This window comes from Tenrec ecaudatus, chromosome X, assembly GCF_050624435.1.
Source record: "Tenrec ecaudatus isolate mTenEca1 chromosome X, mTenEca1.hap1, whole genome shotgun sequence".
Lineage (NCBI taxonomy): Eukaryota > Metazoa > Chordata > Mammalia > Afrosoricida > Tenrecidae > Tenrec > Tenrec ecaudatus.
Window position 1 is genome coordinate 78,743,357 of NC_134548.1, and position 20,380 is coordinate 78,763,736.

Here is a 20,380-nt window from a genome sequence, read left to right on the forward strand (position 1 = left end):
ATTTCTCTTCTTCCTCTTAGGGATCTCTGTCCTCCCTTTCACCCAAGCCACAACCTTCTAGTCTGTTGCTTCATCTTCCCATTCTTGTCCTTCCTCCTTTGAGAACCTTCAAAGTGTGTTCCCTTTAGTATGCAAGTCTTTGTCTGGGTTTTTATCCTCATAGTAGGGCTCTCATACAATATTTGTCCGATTGTGATTGATCAGCGTCATCCACTTAGTGCTCTCCAGGTCCTTCCGTGCCATGAGGTACATGACATGGTACAGTTTCATCATTGTTTTACCAATACAGAGTATTCTAGTGTCTATATGCGCCAAAGTTTTTTTTACCTTCTTTTCTTACTGATGGGCATTTGGGCTGTTTCCAACTTCTTGTTATTGTGTGAACATGGGAGTGAATATGTCTATTTGTTGTTAGCATGTTTTTACCTTCTTATTCTCAACAATCCTAGATCTATAATGAAGAAATTTTGGATCTTCTATGTGCATCTCGTGAAAAGGCCTCTCCAATAAACGTACGAGAAGACCCTAAAGAAGGCATAAAGGTGGTTTGTCTTTCATTTGTGTTGTCTAAAAATGTTAGAGATTAAACTTCACAACCCTTTTACTTGTCTGGGTGGTTTTTAATGACTACTAACATCTCGGTGGTTAAAGCACTCAGATGCTAACCTATAGATCAGTAGTTTGAATCCAGCAACTGCTCCACCAGAGAAAGATGTAGGAATCCGAGTCTGTAAAAATGTGCGGCCTTGGGAACACTATGGGGCTGTTTTACTTTGCCCTACTGGGACCCTATCAGTACGAATCAACTTGACAGCAATGAGTTACTTAATTCCCTGTATGACTCTAGAGTTCTTATGTTCTTGTGGCAAAGGAACATGCTTGTATTCAGTTTTATCACCCTCCTGTTACTTCTTGAGTGAATGCTAACATCGTCGCAATATGTGTTAATATTTACAGAGTTCTAAGGCTGGGCTGTCTAACATTGTAGTCACTAGCCACAAATCACGTTTTAAATTTAAATTAATTTAAATTTGAAATTCAGTTCCTTAGTTGCATAGGTATATATCAAGTGCTCAATATCTATAAATCGTTAATATATTGGACAGAGTAGACATAGAAGATATCCAGGCTGACAAACCTATTATAAATTAATTGTAATAGACATCGTGCTAGGCTCTGGGATATAAATAAACAGTGAAATGCTAAATAATATAAAACATTTTAAATTCATAAGTGCTTTAGAAGAAAACATTACTTATTTAAGAGGCTTCTGTCACGTGATGGAAAGAAAAGCTGGAGTTGAACAGAACATTTGAGGCAAGTCACTGAAGTTTCTAATCTTTACAAGTCGACAGTCTGGGTTTTAGTCTGAAATGCTGTCCTATACTTTCCTTTCCTCAACAATGTTTTAAATTCTATATCTTAGCTAAATTAATGGTTCTGTTAGTAGAAGATGCCCCATGGAGAAGATTTACAATATTCTCCAATAAAATCATAATGACATTTCCACAATACACCTTAGGTTTATGAATGGATTTTGAGTTGTCACGTATGATGTGGCCCTACACAATACTTGCCTTCATGAAGAGATCACTGAAGATAAGGGTGCTATAGCAAAGTGTTGTGAAGAAATCTGATGGTGCCTGGCCATAATAAAAGAATAGCATTTGGGATTTTATAAGCTTGTCTTCAAATAAGCAGCTATCTAAGTGCAGTGTCAGCTAAGTCCATATCGAAGAAGCACACCAGCCTGTGTGATCGAAGACCAGAAGACAGAAAGGTACTAGACCTTAAATCCTGAGGATCCAGTTTACAGAAGGCTGTGTTCCAACATGAATTAAGCTGCTGGTGAATCCTTCCTGACCATTGACCACGATGTGAATAACTTTGCTGTCAGACAGAGAGCATTGGCAAGTGAACTAATGCAGGTGTAGTTAAGTTACAGTTTAACACCTTACCGTTCTCCCTTTTGACTCATTTTAATTTTGTTCTAGATTGTATTAGTTTCTGTTTTCTTTTTGATTGACATTTCTCCTGTTTTGTTATTGTTTGCAGGGAGAGGGGCAGGGGGAATTAGTATTATTTTCTTTATATGAAATATTGGGTAGGTAAATCAATAGAGAAAATGACTGGATAGTTTCTTAGGGTTGTGGCTGGTGAGCGATGGAGAGCTAATAATGAGTACAGGGATGAAGGAAACGTTCTAAAATTATTGTGCTGATAACTGCACACTCTTTTAAATATGTTTGGACCATTGGATTATATGGTGTGTGAATTATGTGGCATTAAAACTTAAATAAGGAAATAAATACATTAAAAAATTGAGGTGAGGTTGGGAGTGCCATTATAGGAATGGGCCTAAACTAGAAGCCAGTGTTAAAAATAGGCAGAACTTATGTTTAGCACCAGCTTAAGTATATGCACTTCTTATTTATTGGCATGCTTGGGTTTCAAAGACCAGGTTGCCATGTGAAAATTATCATTAAGTGAAATGTAGGATGATCACATCAGATCATAAAATGGAATATGACTATGCATAATTCCAAAATTACGTAATAAATAACTGCCAAATTGTATTGTTACATAACTGTCAAACCGCTGAGAATCTTGCCCCAGTTAAGATAACACATAACCATCACAACCAGTGTTAATCGCATCTTACACCTCAGTATCTGTTACTGCTAGACATTAATGTGCGAAATAGTTGGATAGTGAATTTTTTACTATCATTGATAAGCAACAAATCAGTGTATTCAGGAGTGGAAGAGTCATAGCCTGGAATAGGGTGAAAGTACATAAAACAGACTTAGGAAAACTTGGTAAAATAATATCCTACACACATTTCTCCCCTTTCACCTTTCCTGTGCCCAGAGGAAGAAGGCCAATTAGAGTATTGGTGTATGGGTAAAGGGCAGGCACATATGCTTCTGAATTTTTTTCTTTTTGGGTTATTATTTTGTTAACCAACTGCTAAAGTAAGGCTTGATGAAACAAACCTGTTTTGAAAGTCTTGTAAGCTTGGACTATGGGAAGATAGTTTGAATGCTGGAATCTAAAATCCACATACCGTATATATTTTCAAGTATAAGCCGACCCGAATATCAGCCAAGGCACCTATTTTTACCACAAAAACTGCATTAAAATGTGTAATCTGGGCAAAGTGCATGCTATCTCCAGGAAGATTATTAGTACTAAGTCAGCGCTTGACCCTGCTCTGAAACGTTTTATATGTGCCATACTATGGGTTGAATTCCTAAGCATTTGTTTGAGTTGAAATTTGCAAGTGCAAAAAAATGTGAGTTTTCTGACTCAGATTGGAATGGGTAAGGACAGTTTGTAAACACTCCTCAAGTGGAGTAGATTAGATTTCAGTAAGTAGAGAAAAGAAGCAAGGGCATTCCAGTAGTGAAGGATAACGTAAGCACAAACGCAGGAAATGTGATTGTGGGCATAAGACTAGACCATCCTAACTGAACTAGAGAATTTGGGTTGGGAATTAATAAGAGATATGCTAGGACCAAGTTATTAAACCAGGCTAAAGAATATAGCTTCTCTGTTAATAGTATATAATCCATTTGGTACATCTAATGAAAGATTGTCATAGCAACTTTTTATCTTAATATGTTAGCGCCAGGTCAGAATAGTATCTTAGCATCTTTTTGTGTTCTCATTATCTAGCTCTGAGCCTACTAAAACAAGAAACAAGCAAACCGAAAATTCAAACCCATGCCACTGAGTTGATTCCAACCTTATATATAGTTTCCAAGACTGTAAATCTTATTTTTTAACTGGTATTCATTCTTTTTTAAATTTTAAACCATTTTATAAGGTCATTATAGCATTCAATAGTTCAGTCATATCAAGAAGCATTATGCAATTGCTATCACAATCAGTTTCAAAACACTTTCTTTCTTGAACAACTTGATATTAGCTCCCCATTACCCTCCCCTTCCCTGCTATATCCCCCAGGAACCCTTAATCTAGTTGTTGTCTCTAGATTCACCCATCCTGGGTTTCATATACTGAAAACTATATATATAAATGTGAAGACGGCTACCAACAGTAACAAAACAGAGATAAACCCATTTGAAAAAAAACAACAGAAAATATTAAAAACCAGATCAGGCTCAAAGTGTGTAAAAAGAGATATGACATGATATGGTTTCAACCATTCAGATTTATCATTTTCATCTCCTATAATTGTCTCTACAATACTCTGTCTGATAACCAGGCTATTCCCATCCCTCAATTATAGTCAGAAGGCAATCACTGGAAGCTAATTTCATTTGTAGATCCTGCAAGTATATTTTGAATTCCCACTGTTGTCCATAGCCTTCTGCAAACAGAATTTAAGCTTTAATACATTCCCTCAAGATTTGGATGACATTATTTACAATAATTGGATAACACATATTGGTGTGTTATTCCATAGTTGACGAAAATCTTTATGGGAACAGAGAGCTTCTATTTGAAGAGCAACTAGTGTTTGGATGTCCGATCCTGTGGTTAGCAGCCCAATACCTAACCCACAGTGTCACCAGGATTCCTTACTAATTTGGTGGTATATTAGGAAGCAGAATTGTAGGAAATGGATTGAAAAAGAGAAAAACTACGGTGAGGAAAACCCATTAGGGAAACTTGCCTCATTTTTCAGACTTGAAATAATATGAACCTAGGCTAATAGATGTGTTGGGTAAAAAAGGAAGCAGTACAATTAAAAGAATGACTAGGAAGTTGTGATAGGTGGGATATAGAGGAATGGGAGAAGTTGAATGCAAATCTAAGGTTTGAGACTAGAGCTATTTTTAATAGAAATGAAGAAATGTTCAATAGAATGTTGGTCGAAGGGAGATTATTTTTACTTATAATTTATTAATTTCAAAGGGTAAGTAGCAGGAAGTTAGGACTAGAAGTTAGGGTAACAGATGTAGATTGGGAACTATGGAGCAATAAATTATAGCATATTGAGCCTGGCTAGAAGGGAGTTATTAATCTAGTCAAGAGATTTTGATGTATACAGGTTTTTGTGGATAGCTGCTGTACCAAGCCTAGAACTTTGTTTTGGCTTCTCAATCCAGTGGAAACTCTCTTGCTATTTCCTGTAGTGAAAATGAGTTATAAAATGAATCAATGCTATAGGAAGGAGGATGGGATTAATAGAAGAGAAAGTATTAAGAGAGATACTACAGCTATTTGTATTATCCTTGGTATCGTGAGGCCAAAGTCTACCTAAACTGGGGGCTCCTTTGAAGCCCCCTTTCGTTGCTACCCTAAAAATAGAGATATTTTCCAGCTCCAGTAATGACTGGTATCCTTGTTTCCATAAGGAGGAATCTTGTTGTATACCACCGAGTCAATGCTGACTCAGTGACTCCCTGTGGATTACCAAGAATTTTACAGGAGTAGAAAGCCCCATCTTTTTCCTGTGGAGCTGCTAGTGGTTTTGAACTGCCAACCATGTGGATCACAGCCCAATGCTAACCACTACACCACCAGGGCTCCATATAGGAAGTATTAGAGATTGATCTCCATTGATCTTCATAGAGTTGCTAATTTAACAGTCCTCATTCCATGAGGTTCGCATTTCTTGAAATTCCGAGTGGAATACTAAGACGTTGTTGTTTTTAAATCACTAATCCCTGATATGTCTGATCAAGTATTTGAAGTGTGGATCATACAGAAATTTTCTGTCTCTAATCTGAATTAGATTGTGGGCCTCACTGAGAAGACTGTTTTAGTTGCACTGGATACTGTTTCCTGTTTGGAGCAGGGCAACAATTGTAGGACGGTGGCCTCCACAGCTATGAATTCCCAGTCATCCAGATCTCACGCCATCTTTACAATTTCCATAGAGCAGAGAAAGAAAAGTGACAAGTAAGTTGCCATTTAAAGAATCAAGACTTTTCATTTTCTACTAAAGTCAAATGTTAGGCTGCTTCTCTCTTCAACTGATTTGACAAATCATCAGTCATTGTTGCTCTCTAATCATTCTGCATCAATGGACTCCTATGGACTAATTTAAAAGAAAATAAGAGCTAGCACGTCATTTTTGATAGTGAGCTACTCTAAAGCTTGCTTCCTAGTCTCACTTGTATCTTCTGTTATTGTCACAGGAATAGCAGCTTTCGCTCCAAGTTGCATCTCGTTGATCTTGCTGGATCGGAAAGGCAGAAGAAAACAAAGGCTGAAGGCGATCGTCTAAAAGAGGGTGAGAGAGTAATTAAGGCCACAGTTGTAGATCAAAAGCCTCTACTCCTCTTATTCAATGTCTTGACCGGGATGTTTCCAATCACATTCTAATAGTGGCTACAATTCCAATTTGGGGCTGGTTTCCAAAAAGGGAAAAACTGTTTCTTTCCCTTGCCCTCATTCTCTAATTCAGATTTGAGATTTGGGTCTGGCCCTTGCTTTGATTTCATCTGATCCAGGCAAGTTTTAGTTTTGTTTTATCCCCAACTACTTATAATTAAAACCAACGTCTTTATTCCTCCGTTCCAGTATTCACTACTTCTTTCAGGTGTTGTCACTTGGTCAGCATGACTTTCATATCTTCATTCAAGTTGTTAGTCGTCAATGATGAATGAAACTCCTAAGGCTAGGACCCCATGGTGTATGCTGTTGGGAACTTTTATCTAGCATGCTAGTTATCTGGTAATTTGCGTGTTTTAGGAATGGTCCAACAAGCAACTATTAACAGTATCTAACACGAATTAACATCCAGCTCATATTCCTCAGTTTTGTTCTTAAAGATTTCATCAAAGGTTTTCTCAAATGCCTTGCTATAGTCCAGATGTATAATGTCTACTATATTTCTCAGAGCTACTAGCTTAATAAAAGCCCCAAAAGGAAATGATGACTACTTTAAAGTTACTTTTTCTTAGTGAATTCCAGCTGACTTCAAGCACTCGGTTTATATCAAATTTACTGGTCTATAATATTGGAACGAATTCTTACCCCTTTTTTGAACATCAAAATTATATCTGCTCAGTCCTCTGAAACATTCTTCTCCATAGTTGTTTAAAGGTTTTATTTACCTCTGCTCATACTGGGTTTTAGTTCCCTCTTGGGAACAGAAGGCAGAAGCAAAAAATGTAATTGAGAAACTTTGTCTTTATTGTTTGTCATTATTATACCTGGCACAGGAGTATGCATAGCATATCACACATCAGTTACACAGTTTCTGTATGTATAGTTTCATGAAACTGATTACATTCTTTAAATTTTGTAACCAATCTCACCTTATTTTTCTGAGTTGTTCATCCTTCATTAACATGGACTAACGCCCAAGTATAGTCTCCAGCTGCTGTTGTTAATTTGATTTTATACATAGATAATTCTTAAAATGCATAATGCTTAAGGCTTATAGTTTTACTAGTTAAACTAAACAATCGTTTGATTTTAGGAAGATTTCAGGGAATTTTTTTTGTTTAAGGTTTAATAATCTCCGACTAATTGTTTTAGGGGTTCAACCATCCTTTGTGGCTCCAGAATCCGTGAACTTCGTTCAGTTTTTTATTGTAGATATGCCCTTTTTGTTATAAATCCAAATATTTTAAAGTGCCCTTTCTGTTTTCCCTGCCACTTCTCTGTCAGTGTGTCATGCTGTGGTGGCTTGCGTGGTGCTGTGATGCTGGAAGCCATGTCACTGGTGTTTCAAATGCCAGCAAGGACACCCAGAGTGAGCAGGTATCAGCAGAGCTTCCAGAAAAAGAACAGGCTATGAAGAAGGAATAGGTTGCACACTTGGGAGACTTAGTCAGTGTAAACCTTGTGAATAATATCGGAACGTTGTCTGATATTACACACCTCGTGAATTAGCTACAATATGGTCAGAGGTACTGTGAGAACACAAGCCCCACAGGTGAAGGCCCTCAAAGTCTGACAGAAAGAGCCGACTTCTGAAAGTAGAGTCAACTATAATGATGTGGATGGAGTAAAGCCTTTGGGAGTAGTTTTTGAGACCTTCATTTGCTGACGGGGCACCACTCAAAATGAGAAGAAATGGCTGGAAACATCTATTAATAATGGGAAATTGGAATGTATGAAGTATGACTCAAAATTTGAAGTCTTCAAAAAAGCAATGGAACGTGTAAAGATCAATAACCTAGGTGCTAGCGAGCTGAAATGGACTTGAACTATACTGCTAACTATGATAGAACAATGTCTCTCTGCTTACAAGGAAATCCAGTGACTGCAACCATTATTCAAAGTACTGCACCTCCACTCAAGTTTGTTGTTGGCAGATGCTGGAGGGTTGGTTCTGACTCATGGTGACTCTATATACAACAGAAACATGACATTGTCTCATCTTGTACCATCTTCACAGTTGTTATGTTTGAGCCCGTTGTTACAGCCCCTTGTCAGTCCATCTTGTCAAGGGTCTTCCTCTTTTTCACTGACTCCATTACCAAGTATGTTGATCTTTTCCATGGAGTCGTTTCCGGATAACATATCTGAAGGACTTGAGACAAAGTCTCACCATCCTTGTTTCTAAGGAATATTCTGGATTTACTTTTTGCAAGACAGATGTGTGTGTTCTTTAGACAGTCTGGTATTTTCAATATTCTTTGCCAGCACTGTAATTCAAATGCATTGATTCATCTTCAGCTTCCCTCATTCAATGCCCAACTTTCACATGCATTTGCTCGCTCCCATTGAGTTGATTCTGGCTTATAATGACTAAATAGGACAAGGTAGAACTGGAAATGGAAAACCTTGTCTTTGTTCTGATGAGTGTTTAGTGGTTTCGAACTGCTGACCTTGCGGTTAGTAGCCCTAAGTAACCACTACACCACGTTTCAGTGCTGAAGGACCTGCACAAGGCAATGAACCAGGATGGTGCAGGGCTTTGTGGTGACGGGCTTTACCTCCTTCAGGGCAGCTTTGGGGACAGGAACCGGGCAATGAGTGAGCTCCCGTGGCTGACATTTAGGAAGCACACAAGGAACAACGCCAATAAAAGTAGTTGCATCGGGCACAGCTTCATCTTCAAAGTAGCTTCTTAGCTTTTCAACATTGTACAGAGGCCATGTGTAACAGATTTGCCCAATGCAATGCATCATTTGCTCTCCTAACTGCAGCTTCCATGAGCATTGATTGTGGATCCAAGAAAAACAAAATCCTTGAAAACTTCAATTTTCTTTTTATTTTAAGTAAAAGTGAAGAAATTTATCGGAGCCAATACGGGAAACCCTAGTGGGGCCCAGCATACCCTACTGTGTAGGCATGCTCAGCAAAGGGTCACACCATTCATTGTACCCCCATGGCCCAGAGGGACTCCCTTTGAGCCAAGCCCCAAAGCCCCAGGACTGGCTGGGGTGGGGACGCAATTTTCTCTGTTTATCACTGTATTATGTACTGATCCAGTGTGAGGATTTTGGTTTTCTTTATACTGAGTTATAATCTGTACGAAAGGCTGTAATCCTTGATCTTCATCATCATGTGCTTCAAATTCTCATTTTCAGCAAGCAAGGTGGTGTCATTTGCATATAACGGTTTTTAATAAACCTTCCTCCAATCCTGTTACTACATTCTTCTTCATATAATCCAGCTTCTCTCATTATTTGTTCAACATACAGATTAAATAGTTATGGTTGGAATATAAACCCTGACACATGCCTTTCTTGATTTTAAACCATACAGTATCCCCTGTTCTGTTCACACAACTGCCTCTTGTTCCATGTACAAGTTCCACATGAACACAAGTAATTCCCATTCTCAAGACTATCCATAGTTTGTTATGGTCCACACAGTCCGATGCCTTTTCATAGTCAACAGAACACATGTAATCATTTTTCTCTGCTTTTAACCAAGATCTGCCTGGCAGCAGCAATGAGATATCTTGTTACATGTCCTCTTCTGAAACCTACCTGAACCTCTGGGAGCTCCCAGTCAATGTACTGCTGAAACCATTGTTAGATGATCTTCAGCAAAATTTTACTTGCATGTAATGACCATGATATTTTTCTATAAATTGCACAATCTGTTGGGTCACCTTTCTTTGGAATGAGTACACATGTGAATCTCTTCCAGTCAGTTGGTCAATTTAGCTATCTCCTAATTTTTTTGGCATAGGTGAGTGTAGGCTTCTAGTGCTTCATCTGCTTGTTGGAACATTTCAATTCCCAAAGCCCTGTTTCTGGCTAATGCTTTCAGTGCAGCATGGATATCTAACTTCAGTACCTGGTTCTTGCTCATATGCTACCTCTTGAAATGGTTGAATGTCAATTAGTTCTTTTTAGTACAGTGATTCTGTGTATTCTTTCCATCTTTTTTTGATGTTTCCTGAATCCTGCAATATTTTGCCCTTTGAATTTTTTAATATTGCAGCTCAAGGTGAGACTTGAATTTTTCTTTAGTTCTTTTAGTTTTAAGATATGCTGAATGTGTTCTTTTTTGTTTTCTTGCTTAAGGACTTTGTACATTTCAGTATAATGTTTTACTTCTTGAGCTGCCTTTGAAATTTCCTGTTCATCTATTTGACCTCATCATTTGTTCCATTTGCCATAGCTACTCTATTATTAACAGCAAGTTCATAGTCTCTTCTTACATCCTCTTTGATCTTTTAAGTTTTTCATTTCTCTATTCATAGGGGGGCTTTATTTATTATAATACCAGACTTATCAGCTAATGAATTTTGTACACATTTCACTTCACAATAGCACATTGCATTTCTAATATCACCTGTTAAGGGGCTGTGCCCAAAATAGTTACCAAGGAACGTTTTCTTTTATATTTTTACTAACATAAAATTCATATATCATACAATAGGTAAAAGTTATAATCATTACCACAATTAATTTTAGAACATTTTCTTATTTCTTCTCATTGTTGTTAGCGCCCCATTTCCTCCCAACCACCCGTGCCATACCCTTAGGAAAGTATTAATCCAGTTACTATATATATTTAATGATCTTGCATTCCATATACAGAAAAACAGACAAAATAAAAACAAAAAATAGCCCTGCAACAATGATACGATAAAACAGGGAAACTGCAATAAAAACCAAAGTAGAAAATAGTAAAAACTGGAATAAATTCAAAATGGTTAATAGGGAGATCAAATGATAAGGTGTTATATTTTAATCTATCTAAACTGCAATAATCCCCTTTATAAGGCACTCTGTGATAGCCAGGCTATTCAGATCCTTCATCTTTTTAATGACCTTTAGCTTCATTCCTATGTAATGGTCTTAATATCATCCCACAGTTCATCAGGTCTTTTGTCATACTGTTCAGTGCATCAAATCTGCTCTATAGATATTCTCAAAATTCAGGTAGCATGTATCCAAGGTCATATTTTGGCTCTCACCAACTTGTTTTAATTTCTTCCACTTGAACATGATCCTACAGATGTAATCATTTGCATTTCTGTGTTTTACGTCTTTGTTGCTGAAAATAGGTATTTTCAATGAAGGAATCATTGGTCTTGCACAATTCCATCATGTGAGTATTGAAGGTATTATTGCCTCCCTAAATAACAAACAAACCTGTCTTAGAAGTATAGCCAGAGTGCTTCTTGGAAGCAAGCATGATGCGACTTCATCTCATGTACTTTGGATTTTTACCAGGAGAGATGAGTTTCTGGAAATAGACATCATGCTTGGTACGGTGGAAGGGCAGTGAAAAAGAGAAAGACTCTTGATGAGATGGATTTACACAGTGACTGCAGCAATGAGCTTACAGCAACAATTATGAAGGTGGTGCAGGGCCAGGCGATGATCTGTTCTATGGGCTGCTGTGAATTGGAACCAACTTGACATACCTTACATTTCTGTTCTATTTACACTTAGAGATTGGGACTTCTTAAAACTAGGTTGCTGCTGGAGATTCAGCTGGATTCAGAAAAGAACATGAAAGGAGGAAAATGATTGCTCAGGTCACATGTATCTTAGCTCAAAGTAGGGAATGCCAGAAAGTTGTTTCCCTGTGTTTTATGAACTATGAAAAGGCATAACAAACTATGGATCACCTTGAAGATGAATGGGAATTCCAGAACACTTCATTGTGCGTACTAGGAACCTAGGCATGAATCACAATACAGTTGTACAAACAGAGCAAGGGAATACTGCATGGTTTAAAGTCAGGAAACGTATGTGTCAGTGTTCTGTCCTCTCATCATAGTTATTCAATCTGTATGCCGGGAAAATCATCAGAGAAGTTGGGTTATATGAACATGAATGTGGCACCAGGAATGGAGGAAGGCTTACTGACAAGCTGTGATATGCAGATGATACACCTTTGATTACTGAAAGTGAAGAAGACTTGGAGCACTAGCTGATGAATATCCAGAATTGCAGCCTTGAGTATTGATTACGACTCAATGTAAAGAAGACCAAATTTCTCAGAACTGGATCAATAGGAAAGTAACATCATGACAAGTGGGGAAAAGTTTGAAGTTGTCAAGGATTTTGTCTTATTTGGATCCACAAGCAGCAATCAAGAGACAAAAGTTGAGTAGCATTGGGTAAATCTGTACACAAGACCTATTTATAGTATTGAAAAGCAAGGGTGCTGCTTTGAAGACCAAGGTGCGTCTGACCTAAGCGATGATATTTTCTATCGCCTCATATGCATGTGAAAGTTAGACATCGAATAAGGAAGACTGAGGCAGGATTGCTGCATCTGAATTGCGGTGCTGGAGAATATGGAAAGGACCATGGGCTGCCAAAAGGACAATCTGATTTGGCCTGAAGAAAGTATGACTAGACTGCTCCTTAGAGGCAAGAATGGCAAAATTTCATCTTGCATACTTTGGGGATATTGTCAGGAAAGAACAGTCCCAGAAGAAGAACATCATGCTTGGTAAAGCACAGGGGCAATGAAAAAGAGGAAGGGCCTCCATGAGATGAACGGACACAGTGGCTGCAACAAAGGGCTCATACGTAGGAACAATTGGGAAGACGGCACAAGACCAGGCAGGGTTTTGTTCTGTTGTGCGTAGGGTTGATATGGGTCAGAACCAAGCCAATGGCACCTAGCAACAACAATAAAAACTAGTTTTAGAGATTCCTTGTCTTTCTTTTATCTTCTTGGGGAGAAATACGGGGCTTTCTACTCCAGTAAAGAGTTACAGTCTCATAATAAAGCAAGGAGGACATTAAAATAGTTAAGTTTATAGTAGTTCCGGCCACCACCATCACCCTCAAGGCAAGAGATTCAACCCAAAGTCAAACATCTACCGGTTCTATGCCCTTGGGCTAGTAGTCATCTGCTTTTCACACTAGGGAGTTTCAGTCTAAAGGCTATAGGTGAGTTTGAGGTATACCCCAGTTCACTTAGTGGGGTTTCCACACTGAGTCCTGGTGTGGCCTATGAAGGATGTTGTGACCCTCAAAATAACAGAGTCTAAAGTCCTAGTAATCTGTAACACCTGGACTGGGTCCCCCAAAGCGACATAGAAACTAGGTCAAAAATGCCCAATTAAGAACCCAGTACCAGGTATAGTCTCCCCTTGTGTTCCACATAAAGCATTCTTAAGAGTTTTTTCCTGTTGGGAGGTTTCTTCCTGTTTGTTTGTTTACCAACAGAGAGGCAATTGTCTACATTATGACATATATTAACCTGGTAGGTTTGGTTCTGCTGTTGTGAATAAATATTATTAGAAGATTTGCCCTCATTGTTTGTGTAAATAGTGTCCAGTCACTTAAGGTTTGATTTGTACAAGTCAACCATTCATATGTTGTTGTTCCTAACTGGCCTATACTCCTATAATTTCCCTTTCTCCACAGTGTTTTAAATTCTATTGCATTGGCTAAACAAATAACACTCTCAATGCATAATGATTGTGCATTGGACCGCTAACGTCAAGATTAGCGATTCCAAATCACTAGCCAGCTCCATGGGGGAAGGATGAAAATTTGCAGCCCCAGCGACTCACAGGGACAGTTCTACCTTGCCCTATAGGGTCATTGTGAGTCAGTGTTGATTGGATGGCATGGAAGTGATGCCATTGACAATGTTCTCTAACATTAAAAGACAATGATATCTCTCAGGTGAACCAGAGATATATGTAAGCCATATAGAGACACGAATGGATTTAGGGGCTAGCACTTAATTCTAGCCCAATCTAAGAACAATTAGTTTTTATGATATGGCCCTCCTTGATATATGCTCTCATGAAGAAATCACTGAATATGCAGGTGCTATAGCAGAAAGAATAGCATATGGGGTCTTAAAGGCTTGTTTTCAAGTAAGCAGCCATCTAGTGAGTCATCAACTAAGCCCACATTACAGAAGTACACCAGCCTGTGTGACCCAAGGATTGTAAATAATGTAATCCACATATAAAGGAGGGAATGGTAGCAGAGCTTAAATTGGGAACACCTGGTTTGCAAAAGACTACAGATAACAGTGAACCCTGCAAATGGGGTTTTCATTTAAATAGTATTAAATCTTTATATCACTTTAAGTTGAATTGACTTCTTCACAATGTTGTATTCCATGAATACAGTTTGTTTCAACAGTTAGTTAGATATTTGATAACTTTCGTTAACATTTTGTACTTTTTAGCCTACCAATCTTGTACATATTTTGTTAGCTTTAACAAATTGTTTTCTTTCTTTGTTTCTTTTAATCATTGTAAATGTAGGTCTAGTTTGGTTTTTGAAATATTCATTTCTTGAATATAGTTATGAAATTGATTGTAAAAAATAAAAAATTGTTACTATCTGTCCTGTGGGGTCACATGAGTTCACATCAACTGGATGGCAGTGAGGTTTTTTTTGTATCATCTTTTAGATGTACAACTCTGAGTTTTGAAAATAGCTTTATAGAGATATAGTTATTGTATCATAAAATTTACATATTTATCAACCAATTCAGTGACTTTTAATGTATCCTCAAAGTTGTACCATTGTCACAATCAATAGTAGAACATTTCCTTACCTCAAAAAAAAAAAGCCCAGAACATTTACAGTCATTCATTTCTTGTTCCCAAGTCCTTTCTTAGCTCTAGGCAGCCACTGACCTATTTTTCATATAAAAGGAAACTGCTAGTCTTTTGGGACTCCAAAACCAAAACTTTACTGCCAGCAAGTCAATTACTCCTCTTAGAGACTTCCTATAGGGCAGGGTAGAACTTGCGCTGTGGGTTTTTGAGATTCTTTCTTTTTTTAAAACCGGAGTCGAAGTCTTCCTCTCCCCTTCAGAGTGGCTCGGGGTTTTGAACTGTTGACTCTGTGGTTAGCAGCTCAACCCATAACCACTACGTCACTGGGGCTCCTTTCTTTTGTGACTTTCTTTAATTTAGCCTGATGTTTTCAAGGTTCATACACTTTGTGGTACATACCTAGGGAATGGATATAACGTTTGTTTTTCTGTTCTACACATTTGGCTATTATGAATACTGCTCTATATCTTATCCAGGTACAAGTTTCTGTTTGAACAAATAATTTAACTTCTCTTGGTTATGTACCAAGGAATAGAATTATCTAAGAGTGGAATTACTAAATCAATCCGTCTCAGGAACTCAAAAAGGCAGTTCTACCCTGCCCTATAGGGTTGCTGTAAGTCAGTATTGACTTGATGGCAGTGAGAGTGAGTGAGTAACGGTGACTTGTGCTGGCAAAAGAGAGGCAGACTTTCCCCAGATGAATTTACACGCCGACTGCAACATTGTGCTCAAACACAGCAACAATGGTGAGGATCCCTTCTGATCAGGCACTTCATAGGGCGCTCCATGGCACGGAATCATGGTAACTGTGAACTTTTTTATAGTGCAAAATGTAGTGACTTTATGTACACCCCTGGGCAATAACTAATAGACTTAACGATCCTGAACGTTTCATGTAAGTGAAGTCATATCTTGGTAACTGGTTTATTAATATTCTGCCCCTTTGGCAACATGCTTCATGGCATGTTTTCAAGCTTCATCAACATTGTAGTGCATATCTCTAACTGCATTCCTTTTTATTGCCAAATAACATTCTATTGTATGAATATATCACATTTTATTTATCTATTAGTTCATGGACATTAGGGTTGTTTCAGTTTGGGCTGTATTAATAATGCTACTGTGAACATTCATGTGTGAGTTCTTGTGTGTTTTCTGTACTTTCATTTTTCTTGGGGTGGAAATGCTGTGTTTATGTAGTACATTTTTGAAGAACTGACAGATTGTTTTCCAAAGTACCTTCGCCATTGGAAATTTCTACCAGCAGTGTATGTTGATTCAAATTTTTTAACATTCTTTCCAATTATTATCTGCCCCTTTTTTAATTAAAGCCATCTTACTGGATATGCGTAACATCTCATTGTGGCTTTGGTTTGCATTCCCTGATGACTAAAGATGTTGAGCATTGTTTCATGTGTTTATCGACCATTTGTATATATTTTTTGAAAAACAACAACAGCAACAACAACCAAAAGGAGTTTTCCTCTTTATTGCCAGAGGGAAATGTATACAATTCTCTATCATTGAATCGTCTTGAATTTCTGAAGTACTGTATTCCCACATATTATGAACTCATGTCAATCGAGCACATGCATAGTGTATATAGGAAACTCACGCATTAAGGGGTTAAAAGGTTTGCCAAAAATTACATGTTGTTTTTTAGGTTAGGTTCCTTCCAATTGGTTCTGACTCATAGCAACCCTATGCACGAAAGAACAAAACACTAGCCAGTCTTCCGCTGTCCTACCAATCGTTTCTATGTTTGCGCCCATTGTGCAGTCACTGTGTCCAGCCATCACTTTAAGCGCCTCCCCTTTTCCCGTGACCCTGCACTTTACCAAGCATGATGCTCTTTTCCAGAGTCAGCATAACCAAAATACGGGAGATGAAGTATCACCAGGCTCCCTTCTGGCTTTACTTTCCATGACAGATTTGTTTGCGTTTTAGCAGGCCGTGGTACTTTTAATACTCTTCACCAACACTATAATTCAAATACATCAATCTTCTGCAGTCTTCCTTATTAATTGGCCAACTTTCACATGCATATGAAGCTACTGAAAATACCATGGCTTGGGTCAAGTGTCCCTTACTCATAAAAATGACATCCTTGCTATTCAACACTTTATAGATTTTGTGCAGCAGATTTGCTTACTGCCATACATTGCTTTGTTTTTTGGCGCTGCTTCCATGAGCATTGATTGTGGGGCATAGCATGATAAAGTCCTTGACACCTTTAATTTTTTTCTATCTATCATGATGCTGCTTGTGGTCCAGTTGTGCAAATTTTGGTTTTATTTACATTGACTTGTAATCCTTATTGAAGGCTGCAATCCTTGATCTTCTTCAGCAAGTACTAAAGTTTTCCACGCTTTCAGTAAGCAAGGTAGTGTCATCTATGGATCACAGGTTGTTACTAAGTCTTCCTCCTATCCTAATGCCACATTCTTCTTCATCTAATCCAGGTTCTTGGATGATTTTCTCAGAATACAGATTGAATAAGTAAAAGGACACAACCCTGACACACTTTACCTGATTTTCAACCTCTCTTATTTTCCATTAAAGTTCTTCAATACTACAACAACCCAAGGCTTGAATTTTTTCTTTGGTTCTTTCAACCTGAGACATGTTGAACTTGCTAATCTCTTTAGGTTGTCCAATTCTAGGTCTTTGCACATGTCATTATAAAATTTTATTCTTCTCAACCTGACCTTTGAATTGTTTAGTTTAGCTTTTTTGCTTCATCATTTCTTCCATTTGACTTAGTTACTGTATAATTAAAAGCAGTTTCAGAGTCTCTTCTGACATATGCTTTGAAATTTTCTTTTTTATGACATTTTACTTTATGATGTTCTTGCTATAATTCTAGAGTTCTTCAGTTCTTCTATCATTAGTGTTCAATGCATCAGATCTGTTTTTGAGATTTTTCACAAAATTCACGTACTGTCTACTCAAGGCACTCAATTTGGGCACTCTTAAGCTTGTTGTAATTTCTTTAACTTCAGCTTGAGCTTACATGTGACCAATTCATGGTCTGTTCCACAGTCAGTTCCTGGCCCCACTTTGGCTGCTGATATTGAGCTTTTTTATCATTTCTTCTTACAGATGTGGCCCATTTGAATCCTGTATGTTCCATTTGGCAAGTTCCGTGTGTACAGTTACCAGTTATGTTGTTAAAAGTATTTGCAATGAAAAGGTCATGGGTTTTTAAAAATTCTATCACAAAGTCTACAGCTTAATTTCTATTTTTCAAGGCCATGTTTTCGAACTAATGTTCCTTCCTCTTTGGTTCCAACTTTTGCATTTCAGTTTCCATCATTATCAGTGTATCTTGTTTGCATACTTGATCAATTTCAGATTGAAGAAGGTGGTAGAATTTTCAATTTCTTTATCAGTAGCTTTAGTGCTTTGTACATAAATCTGAATAATAGTTGTATTGACTGGACTTCATTGTAGGTATATGGATATTATACTTTACAGGCAACATTGTACTTTAAGATAGATCTTGAAATGTTCTTTTTGGTTTATTGCATTTACACAGCAAGTTAAATTCCCATTAAGAGTACTGCTGTCTTAATATTAGGTCTTTTGATTAATGAACACAGTATATCCTTTTATTTATTTGGGTAGACTTTAATTTTTCTTGATAATGGTTTTCCCTCATTTTCAGGCTATATATTTTATATTTCTTTTGTTAAAATTTAGGGGCCCTGGTGGCATAGTGTTTACATGTTTGGCCGCTAACTGCAAGGTCAGAGTAGTTCAAAACCACTAGCTACTCTGCGGGAGAAAGATGAGGCTTTCTCCCCCTATAAAGAGTTACTGTCTGTGAAGATCATGTGGGCAGTTCTACCCAGCCCATTAGGGTCAACTTGAGTCAGAATTGAGTCAATAGTAATGAGTTTGGTTTTTGTTTTGCTTGTTTGTTAAAACTTAAGTTTAACCCTTAGTTTTTTATTGTTTTTGATGCTATTATAAAATTAAGTTGGTTTTTTGCTTTCATTTTCAAGTTGTTAATTTTTTATCATTTTATTAGGGCTCATACAACTCTTATCACAATCCATATACATGCATCAATTGTGTAAAGCACATCTGTACATTCATTGCCCTCATCAGTCTCAGAACATTTGCTCTCCACCTAAGCCCCTAGCATCAGCTCCTCATATTTCCCCTCCCTCCCCGCTCCCCCTCCCTCATGAACCCTTGTTAATTTATAAATTATTATTTTGTCATATCTTGCCCTATCCGACCTTTCCTTCACCCACTTTTCTGTTGTCTGTCCCCCAAGGAGGAGATTATATGTAGATCCTTGTAATCGGTTCCCCCTTTCCAACCCACCCTCCCTTCACCCTCTCAGTATCGCCGCTCACACCACTGGTCCTGAAGGAATCATCCTCCTTGGATTCCCCGTGTTTCCAGTTCCTATCTGTACCAGTGTACATTCTCTGGTCTAGCCAGATTTGTAAGGTAGAATTGGGATCATTATAGTTAGGGGGAAAAGGGGAGGAAGCATCTAGGAACTAGAGGAAAGTTATATATTTCATCGTTGCTACATTGCACCCTGATTAGATTGTTTCCTCCCCGAGACCCTTCTGTAAGGCTATGTCCCGTGGCCTACAAATGGGCTTTGGGTCTCCATTCTGCACTCCCCCCCTCATTCATAATTATATGATTTTTTGTTCTGATGATGCCTGATACCTGATCCCTTCAACACCTTGTGATCACACAGGCTGGTGTGCTTCCTCCATGTGGGCTTTGTTGCTTCTGAGTTAGATGGTCGCTTGTTTACCTTCAGACCTTTAAGACCCCAGACACTATATCTTTTGATAGCTGGGCACCATCGGCTTTCTTCACCACATTTGCTTAGCAACCATTTGTCTTCAGCGATCGTATCAGGGAGGTGAGCACACAAGTATATGATTTTTTTTAAATGATATGACTTTTTGTTCTTTGATGCCTGCTATCTGATCCCTTCGGCACCTCTTGATCACGCAGGCTGGTGTGCTTCTTCCATGTGGCCTTTGTTGCTTCTGAGCCAGATGGCCGCTTGTTTATCTTCATCAAATTGTTCATTTTCGTGTGTAGAAATGCAATTCAATTTTGATCTTGTATATGCCATTTTCTTCAGCTTAATTATTATTTCTAGTGGTTTTTAGTGGAACCCTTAGGATTTTTTATATGAAAACATGTCACATCTCAATAGAAATAATTTTACTTTGTCTTTCATTCTGAAAGCCTTTGATTCCTCTTTGTAGCATAAGTGTCATAGCTAGAAGCTCTAGTATAAAAGTAGCAAAGTCTTTGTCTTCTTATCCTAATTAAGGAGAATGCATCACAGATGCCGTTACTCGGTTTTAAGAAGTTACTTTCTAATGTTAGTTTGTTGGTGTTTTCATTATGAAAGGGGTTTTGTCAAATGTCTTTCCCTCATCTACTGAAATGATCATGCTATTTTATTTTATTTACATTATTTATTACAGTTATTGGTTT

General features: G+C 37.9%; 1 protein-coding gene across 2 annotated transcripts in view; it reads left to right on the forward strand.

Annotated features, from left to right (window-relative positions):
• The window catches only part of KIF4A (kinesin family member 4A), a 183,300-nt gene that overhangs the window by 23,988 nt on the left and 138,932 nt on the right, over positions 1-20,380 (forward strand). For both annotated transcript variants that reach the window (XM_075538655.1, XM_075538656.1), the window contains exons 5-7: positions 450-542; positions 5,708-5,874; positions 6,114-6,208. In XM_075538655.1, the coding sequence (XP_075394770.1) occupies positions 450-542; positions 5,708-5,874; positions 6,114-6,208 (355 nt within the window). The remainder of the gene's footprint in view (positions 1-449; positions 543-5,707; positions 5,875-6,113; positions 6,209-20,380) is intronic.